Source organism: Argentina silus (genome assembly GCF_951799395.1).
Source record: "Argentina silus genome assembly, chromosome: 22".
NCBI classification, from domain to species: domain Eukaryota; kingdom Metazoa; phylum Chordata; class Actinopteri; order Argentiniformes; family Argentinidae; genus Argentina; species Argentina silus.
In genome coordinates, this window is record NC_139676.1 from 1,909,716 (window position 1) to 1,919,715 (window position 10,000).

Sequence of the window (10,000 nt, forward strand, 5' to 3'; positions counted from 1 at the left end):
CCTGGACTACCACAATGCTGGGTCTAAACTAATTTAATATGGCTAGGCCTGGACTACCACAATGCTGGGTCTAAACTGTCTTAGGCCTGTACTACCACAATGCTGGGTCTAAACTGTCTTAGGCCTGGACTACCACAGTGCTGGGTCTAAACTGTCTTAGGCCTGGACTACCACAGTGGGTCCATGTTAGGTAGTTAGTTAGGGGTCCATGTTAGGGAGTTAGTTAGGGGGTATTTGTGAGAGCTGTGTTTGTATTTGAGGCCCAGCATGTAGGCACTAACAGGCTTTATAATCAAACAACTCACTCACCAAGGGTCTTTCCCCTGAGCACAGCACAACAGCAGTGAGATGTCAATGGTGTTTAACACCTTGATAAAGGTCTAGATAGAGGAATGGACATGATTTATTGATTTTATTGTGTAATTTGACTATAACTACTTTGGAATTGGTATGTAATTAATAAACTGGATCATGTTTGTAAAGTCTGAATGTACTTTCATGATCTGTTTCATGTTTGTAAAGCAGGGCTCCTCTTTTATAAGGTTTAATAATAATATGAATTAAAAACATAATATGCAACACAATATCATCTAGGGATTGAATGTGACTTGTTGTTTGTGAAGGAGTCTTAGTGTTTAATGTAGTCATGCATTTACATGTCAGATATGCACTACTTCTCAAATGATTAATAGTATAAATTGTTGTTGTAATTGTCATTTTGAATATACTTTGTTTTGTTGTTCAACCTGTATGCAGGTAAAGGTTTCTCCTCTTTTGCAGAAAAAAGACTAAGTTCCAGACATCAATATGATGATGTCTATATTATAAATAAAAAAACCCATTATATTATAATCCATCCTTATATCCTTATTGTAACTTAATCACAAAGTATTTAATATAGCTTACATTCTACATTACTGAGCTGGTTTCACTGGTGCTAAACCCCCCGTCTGGATGGATGACCCCCCCAGTCTGGAGGGCTGACTCACCCTGTCTGCTAAGCATGATGTGTACAATGGCGTGGGGGAGGGGGAGAGGAGTGGGGGAGGGGCGGGATGTATGGACCGGGACCCACGGTGCCCAGCGTCCACACGGTATGGACTCCCACAGCAGGCCTGTCTGATCCACTACCGTCACCGAGTAACACAATGAGCGTTTATATACGCAGCGGTACTTCCGATACATACATGAATGTTATGTTACTGTGTTATAATAACTCATATCCGTGTGATTGCAGTGATTTAGGATCACATCTTCACCGTTGCCCTCACTGGGGCTGGAGGCAGCAGTGCGCAGGCGCCAGTGAGTTTAGGAGCGCTACAGTAGCCCGTCTCTCCCTTTGTTCTGTTGACTTTTGAGTGAACACCGAAAAGTGAGAGTTTTGTATGAAATCCACATGCATATTGTGCACCCATAACAGAGCGTGGATCACCGTAACACGGTTTGGAGTGACTTAAACACTAACACGAATTAGAGCTGCACAAATACTCCCAGATTACCGCGGTTATGTAATAACGAGCTATTACAGGGCTGTGAAAAACAGAGGCCAGTTCTCGCGATAGCTTCTACCATCTTGCCACGTTCCAGTACTGGCAGGAAAGGGGGCGTGTCGAACCTGCGGGTATCCACACGATTGAATAAGACTACCACCTCTGAAACCTCATTGGACGGTATTTCCCCTCGCCCCGCCCACCTCGCCTTGGTAAGGCTGGCACTGGCCAAGAGCGCAGTCACTCAAAAGTGGACGTGGTTGCTATGGGCTTCGGTTTCTGAGGGCAGAGAGATTTGATTTCTACTCACCACCTTTTTAGTGCAAGAAATTGAGAGTGAAAGTCGCTCATTTCGCACACACACACACTTCTACCTGAATCCGAGCAAACTCCCGAACCGCAATGGCACCGAAGAAGAGCGCACGAGGACAGTCGAAAAAAGGTCGGTGGTTAATTTTAATTCCAGCAAACCGCACTGATGCATGCAACCTTCAACAGAAGGCCTTAGAAAGTTAATCGGGCGGCAAGATAGATCTATTCTGTTGATGCAACTGCAGTTAGGATACGGGAGCTATTACGCTAGACTGCTAAATAACGTATGTATGGAATAATGTCAACGAAATACCATGTAGGCCTGTGTGTGTGTCTCTTATGGACTCCTCTGTTGCACATTAGGCTACAGCGATGTGTCTTTGTACCCAGAAGCGCTTTCCCTGGCTACATTGTAAGCTATAGCGATGGATTCCGTCGATTTGTAACGTTGTATCGCTGCAATGTTGCACGGCGATGGATGCGCGAACGGTTGCCGTGTCCGTGAGATCGTTGCGAGGCGTCTAAAGGTGCGCTCGGCTCGCAAGGAAGGTTCTCGGGTCAATTTTGGATTAAAATCGAGAGTGGCTCGGTGCATTTAAATCCAGGATGTTAGCAGGCTAGCCTAGTGCAGACTTCTATCGCTCCCTCTCTCTCTTTTGTATAAATGATCGATATCTGTCACTGCAAGGCCATTGAAATACATTCTCCCAAATATTGGGACAGCGCATCGGTTGAGGGGGTTCGGGTCGTCCCCTCTTTTACTTACTCTGTAACCCTCCAAATGTTCACGTGTCAATAGAGAGAGGACGTGGGAGGGGTTACACGTGGCTTCTACCGTCGTCGGTCTAAGCCCGGGACCCCAGTAGCGACTCGGTCATTATACCGAACCCCACTTTATACAGAATCCTCCCTCGATGGCGCCTGGCCGCTCCCTGTTATTACCACGTTAATAACACGAATGACGCCTCACTACCCTTTAACTCTCTAGACTAGAGGGTGCAGGCCGGGGGGGGGGCTTCTCATGAACAAAGTCATGCTAGATGTATGCCCCCAGCCTCCCCATGCAAAACTCCACTAACTGTATGACACGTGGCCTTAGAAGTATAGCCCGAAGTTCATGTGTGATATTGAGGGTTAGTCAGGGGGTTATTGTGCCAATCTCTAGGCCTGCTATCAGCCCTAACCCTAACCCTGCTGCCCCACCTCCCTATAGTACAGCAGCCTAAACCCTTATTCATCAAAAAAACATCCGTATTATAGTCGGCTGAGTAACTTTACCCTAGTTTAATAGCTTATGATTGGAGATTCCCCCATAATTCAGATTCGCTGCGCATATGGGCAAAATGAGCACGACTCTCACCGCTCCAACTTTGAATGAAGTGTTGCAAAGCGAGGGAGCTCAGTAAAGTCACCGATACACTCTCAAAACTAAAACTACCCGTTTATAAACGACCCGTTTGGAATATCATATTCTAGCGGTTGCAGACATGTAGAGGTCGGACTCATTGCGTGTTACGTGGGACAGAAAGTCATTTGGAACATTATGTACAAACCTTATCGTGCGTTTCACAACTCCACGCCCCGCCCCGTACATGTGTGTTGACCGTTGGCCCCGGTTTAGGTCTGTCGGTGAGATGTTGCAGATAGAAGTGGAATGCATAGAGTCGATCACTCATTCTATATGATAGAATCATGATTGTTTCACACAGCTTTTAAATCGCTTTCTGGTTGATCTTCGTCAAGCGCCGTGCTGTCGGAGGTGCTTTGATCGACTGTGCGTGCATGTCAGTGGGGCGTTGGGATGTGTCTGTGTGGCCTGAGATACTTTTCATTGCGCTTTCAAGTTTCGTAATGCAGCACTTTTGATCGTCGTAAAGTAATCAGGAAAACTTGTGGCCAACACATACGAGGTGGTATTCAGATTATGTTGGATTTTCAAATATTTACTTTTTCAATATTGACGCTATAATCACCGTAGCCTCTCGTTTGCTCAGAGATTACATGAATACCACTCAACCAGCGGATATCCTAAGTGACATTTCCGACTTTCTGTCTTTTTTGTTTTTTTTCCTACTATTTCCAACTGCCTCCGTTGCTTCCCCCAGGGCCTCTCCCCTCCTCCTCTCAGCCTCTCAGCCTCTGATGGAGGCCGTAGACCCGGTAAAGGCACCCCCCCCGCCCGCCCGTCCTGACCTGTGTGACCGTGTGATGTTGCAGTGTTGTTCCCTCAAACTCAACACTGTTTCTCTCCGAGATAAACGACCTTGCATGTGTTGCTGTGTTCTTGGTGTGAGGGTCGGCCTGTAGCCTGATGATACAAGCACTGCATTTTGTGACCTTAATGTGTGAACTTATAAATACACAGGGAAGAAAAACATTTGAGTCATTTATCAGACTCCGTTCTCCAAAGCAACTTACAATAAGTACGTTTGTCTCGTGAATCAACTATATCAGTCATCGTACCTCTGATGAGAACAAGTGCCAGAGAGAGAGGAAGAAAGGGTCCTTTATTTATTTATTTATTTATTTGATTAAAATACTACTCTCCACTGTAAGTCTGCAGGCTGTGGTGAAGTCCACCGTTGTCTGGCTGTTGTCTACATGACGAATGTCTCGAATAGAGAAGTTGTTGAATGTTTTCATGAGCTGCCTGCCAGAGGGGCTGTTTGTTGTCTTGGCTCTGCTGCCTAAGTGTTGGTTTGGTTTAGACAGAGTTTGTTATAGAAACAACTATTCACTGTTATCATGATCTCCTCAACCACAGAACGGTTTCAGACTCTGCTTCTGACTGGCTTCGTTTCTAATGGGATCGTTTGATCTGGTCTAATGGGATCGTTTGGTTTGGTCTTTGTAGTCCAGTAGTAGTGAAGCTACTTTAACTCACCAACGGCCCAGGAGTTCAGGAACACTCACCACCTCCAGCGCCAGGTCTTCTATGTGGTGTTTACGAGCAACAACACTCTGATCGGCCACAAAATGAAGCATCATCGTTTCTGGTGAATAAGGTCACCTTTGGCCCTCTAGAATGTTGACAACCATTCACCCTCGGCTCGTAGTCAAAGCTAGCATGAGAGTTAGCTTGCAGAGAGTACCACTAGCATTGTGTGTAGGGTAGCATTCCTACTAGCTGGTATGGTAAGTTAACAGGCATGCAAACGTGTGTGTGTGTGTGTGTGTGTGTGTGTGTGTGTGTGTGTGTGTCTGCCTCCATGCGCCCGAGGCTGTGTTGCATTCAGCATGTTAACCCTCTCCTGCCAACGTCTCTCCTCTCCTCTCCTGTCTCTGGCGTCTGAGAGGGGGGGCTAGCTAGCCTAGCTAACCCCACCCCGAGACTGTCAGTCAGTGAATGGGGGTGGGACCGGGGAGGCATGTAGCCTTTAGCTTAGCCTATAGATATCAGGCCTTAGCTTAGCCTATAGATGTCAGGCCTTAGCTTAGCCTATAGATGTCAGGCCTTAGCTTAGCCTATAGATATCAGGCCTTAGCTTAGCCTATAGATATCAGGCCTTAGCTTAGCCTATAGATATCAGGCCTTAGCTTAGCATACAGATATCACTCAGAGAGTTAACTACATGACTAGATCATGATAAGATCAAACTGGCCTTGGGGGGAGGTGGGGGTGGGGGGGAGGGGCAGTTGTTGAGTGGTGGGGGAGGGAAGGGGAGGGAAGGGGGAGTACAGCTGGTAAAGCTGGTAAAGCTAGCTGTCGCTGTGACCACAAATGTGAAGGTGTGTGTGTGAGAGAGAGAGAGTTAGTGTGTGTGTGTGTGTGTGTGTGTGTGTGAAAGAGAGAGAGTTAGTGTGTGTGTGTGTGTGTGTGTGTGTGAGAGAAAGAGAGAGAGTTAGTGTGTGTGTGTGTGTGAAAGAGAGAGAGTTAGTGTGTGTGTGTGTGTGTGAAAGAGAGAGAGTTAGTGTGTGTGTGTGTGTGTGTGTGTGTGAAAGAGAGAGAGTTAGTGTGTGTGTGTGTGTGAGAGAGAGAGAGAGAGAGAAAGGGAGTGTGTTAAGGCAGAGACATTCCTCAGGAGCCTTATGTAAGCTCAAACTGAACAATGTGTACCCACAAACCAACGAGTAAGGAGAGAGAGAGGAGGGAGAGAGGGAGAGAGAGCTGTTTCCTCAACAACTACACATTAAAAAGGAACTCTGTCTGCTGTGCTCTACACATGGAACATTCATCAGAAACAAACGGTGTGTGTGTGTGTGTGTGTGTGTAGTACACATGTTGTGGTGTGCACTGCTAATGTTCTTTGTATGTCAGTGTTATGGTTGTGTGTGTGTGTGTGTGCATTTCTTTTAGCTTGGCCACAATAGGGGTCTTATTCATTTGTTTTGCGTGTATCAGGAACAGGCCAGTCCTGTGTGTGTGTGTGTGTGTGTGTGTGTGTGTGTGTGTGTGTGTGTCTCCTGTACTTACAGTATGTCTGAGGGTCTATTAACATGGTTCAGTGATGCACCCTGGGTAAATAATGGAAGCTCTGGTCTGCCTCCTGTGTCCTAGCGAACGCAATCAGTCTGGAGGGCCTTTATTTACACTTCAATCACCTTGTCGTGTGTGTCTGTGTGTGTGTGTGTGTGTGTGTGTGTGTGTGTGTGTGTGTGTGTGTGTGTGTGTGTGTGTGTGTGTGTGTCTGTGTCTCAGGCCTTTAACTCATTCAGTGCCGAGGGTGAATAAAGTTCCCAAATGGTCAACATTCTAGAGTGCCACGGGTGACTTTATTCACCAGAAAATGCATAAACGATGCTTCATTTTGCAGCCAATCAGAGTGTTGTTGCTAGGTAAACACCACATAGAACACTTGGCGCTCTAGGTGGTGAGGGTTCTGGGATTCTTTGGCAGTTGGTGGGTTAAAGTGTGTTCATATAAAAGCTGTCAATAGCTCAACTATGCTGTGTTGGGGTCTGTGTTGGGGTCTGTGTTGGGGTCTGTGTGTACTTGGAAAAGGAGTTGAGGATGAACTGCTGTTGCAGACGCTGGGTTCTACGTCTGGTCTGTTTAGTACCAGGACCAGATTGGTGGTTGGACCACAGGAGTGTATTTGAATGTGATTTCCATTTGCAGAAGTGTGTGTGTGTGTGTGTGTGTGTGTTTTCCATTGTGGTTTTCCTGGTCACGTGACTGATATTCTGGATGAGCAACATTTCGTCAGTGTTAAAAGCCCAACCCCTGCCTTTCTTGAAAAACACACACACACACTCACACACACACACACACACACACACACACACACACACACACACACACACACACTCTCAGGCCTAATGAGTCTCCCTGGTGTAGGGCTAATGATCATGTCCTGGCTCCCAGAATGCTGAGTGTCTGGCAGGAGTTACAGGAGCCTCCAAATCCCCCTCTCTCTGCCCTGTCTCTCCCTCTCTGCCCTGTCTAACCCTCTCTGCCCTGTCTCTCCCTCTCTGTCTCTCTACTCTGCCCTGTCTCTCCCTCTCTGCCCTGTCTAACCCTCTCTGCCCTGTCTCTCCCTCTCTGCCCTGTCTCACCCTCTCTGTCTCTCTACTCTGCCCTGTCTCTCCCTCTCTGCCCTGTCTAACCCTCTCTGCCCTGTCTCACCCTCTCTGTCTCCCTGCCCTGTCTCACCCTCTCTGTCTCTCTACTCTGCCCTGTCTCACTCTCACCCTCTGTCTCACCCTCTCTGTCTCCCTGCTCTGTCTCACCCTCCCTGCTCTGTCTCACCCTCCCAGCCCTGTCTCACCCTCTCGACACACAGACAGACAGTGTTGTTGTGGGCCTTAGTGTCTTAGTAGAGAGTAGAGGTCTCCTAGAAGTACAGTGTGACCATTGTTAGCATGTAATTGTAATGTAATTACCCTAGTTAATGTAATTGTGATGTGATTTAGCCTTTACATAAAAGTGGAAAGGTAGATAGGCCTACCATTAGAATAAACGACCAATGATCTCTCTCTCTCTCTCGCCCTCCCTGCTGATCTATTGTTACCGTGGTAACAACCCACTACAGGAACGCCGACCCTGTTTAGAGAGAGAGAAGCTCTATAAATAGCACTGATTGGCTGGCCTGGACCGGTATCGGGTTTCAGCTGGGCAGAGGCTGCTGAGAGAGAGAGGGAGGGGGAGAGAGAGAGAGAGAGACAGTCTGCTGATCAGATCACAGTCAGGTGGGGGGCCGGACTGTTTAGGACAGACACACACACACACACTCCGTACTCGGACATATCAGGGGTCCGAGACGGTCGTCAAGACGATGACGGAGCCTGTAGTCGCGGCGGTCCCACCGGTGGTCGTCGAGGAGATATCAGAAGGTGACGTTGTCCTTTTCTGTCCTCGGGAGCGAGGGATGACGTTTCCACACGTTTAGACGGCCGGGGAGTTCTTCCTTTTTTGGCGAACGGATGGGGGGGTGGATGAAAGAGTTGTTCTGCTGCAGGAGGAACACGAGAACTGGGTTTGATGTAGAGTAGTTCTGAACGGCGGCCCGGGAGAAGGTCACGGTACCGGGAATGAGGTCACGGTACCGGGCCTCGTGGGTCGGGATGAGTTACGGATGTGGAGTGGAACCACTTTATATAACTGTAGATGGAAACTTCCGCTGTGTGTAGTGTGTAGTGTGTGTGTGTAGTGTGTGTGTGTGTGTGTGTAGTGTGTAGTGTGTGTGTGTGTGTGTGTGTGACATTTTGTCGAGTCTTACCGTTATATTTTTATAACCGGGACGTTGACATCAGCAGGTGCTGTGTGTGTGTGTGTGTGTGTATGTGTGTGTATGTATACATGTGTAGGCTGTGTGAGTGGTTTGACCTAGAGCAGGAGTGTGGCAGACCCACCTGTTCATTCTCTCTGCGAATACACTGGTATTTCTACCCATAATGCCCTGTTCCACGTCAGCAGCCCCCAGAATAACTCCTTTGTCTTCAGTCGGTTTTAAAGCTCAGATCTGAGTCATTTGTCAGACAATAAGTACATTTGTCTCCGTAAGTGAATCAAGGAGAGAACGGTCATCCTAAGTTAAACCGTGGACAAGAACAAGTGTCGTCACAGGGCCGGGGAAAGGAAGACACGTTGTTTTTCGTTGTTTTTGTAGAACTTAATCTGGAGACTTTATTAGATTGAATGGGGGATGATAACATTTGAATAGAACAGAACTTTGTTGTCCAACTTCTGTCTTAACAATCTATTCTGTTGTATAAAACCCTCATTAAGTCGAACACACACTGTTTTAGCACAGTGAGCGTGTGTGTAGTGGGTCTTTGTGAAGGCTCTCTGGAGGTCTGATATATCAGTTTGACGTTCATGTCCGGGGAGGCTGGTGGGGGTAGAAATCGGAGGACGGGCTCATTGTTAATGCATGAAATGAGGAATGGTATCAGACGTGTGATTGGTTGGCGTGTTGTTCTTCTCTGGCGTGTCTCAAGAGATCCGTGTGATCGTCGGTGTGGTTTCCTCTCCCCCCCTCCCCCTTCCTCCCCCAGACTGCAGGACTGGTTAGGTTGCACAAGTTGGCAGCCTCTTTGAACCACAAAAGCTTTCAGATTAACACTGTATAAGATATCTTAGAACCAGAAGGAACGTGTGTGTGTGTGTGTGTCTGTGTGTCTGTGTGACTCGCAGTTGTTAGCATGCATGTACAGTATTTGCCACGTGTATAACACCCTCTCCTCCCCCTCCCTCCCCCTCTCCCCCTCTCCAGAAGTCAAAGCCCAGCTGGCCAGTAAGAATGGGAAGAAGCCGGAGGGGGCGGGAGGAAGCTCCTTCTTCACCTGGTTCATGGTTCTGGCCCTGCTGGGAGTCTGGACCTCTGTAGCTGTCGTCTACTTCGACCTGGTCGACTACCAGGGCGTCATGGGTGAGTCCAGCACCGCACCCCCACCCTGGGGGAGGCCGGGGGAGGTAGGAAACATCGGAGGACGGGGCTCGTCGTAACGCATGGAACGGAAAGAGGAACGTGTGTTTGATGGATACAGTTCCGTGTGACACCGTTCCTGATTCCGTTCCACGCGTTACAACGAGCCCCGTCCTCCGATTTCTACCTCCAGCCGGCCTCCACCTGTGCCACAACAGTGTGTTCCCTGAGAGCCAACCACAGCCAAACCGCTGACCACTACTACCAACTCCTGCCTGACTGGCTACTTCAATGACCGCAGGCGGCCATTTTAGACGGTACTGGCTGAAGCTCTTTAGCATGTTAGCACACACGGCTAGCCAGGTACTGCTTCCGTTTGGCTAGCTCCTG

General features: G+C 48.0%; 1 protein-coding gene across 2 annotated transcripts in view; it reads left to right on the forward strand.

The window, feature by feature from the left end:
• The first annotated feature begins 1,751 nt into the window (after window positions 1-1,751).
• Window positions 1,752-10,000, forward strand: part of asph (aspartate beta-hydroxylase) — a 28,933-nt gene continuing 20,684 nt past the window's right edge. The window contains exons 1-2 of one of the 2 annotated variants that reach the window (XM_083694166.1): window positions 1,752-1,932; window positions 9,458-9,613. In XM_083694166.1, coding sequence (XP_083550292.1) covers window positions 1,893-1,932; window positions 9,458-9,613 — 196 coding nt within the window. In that variant the 5' untranslated portion in view covers window positions 1,752-1,892. Of the gene's footprint in view, window positions 1,933-7,917; window positions 8,076-9,457; window positions 9,614-10,000 lie in introns of those variants that run through there. The other variant, XM_083694165.1, reaches the window with a different exon arrangement.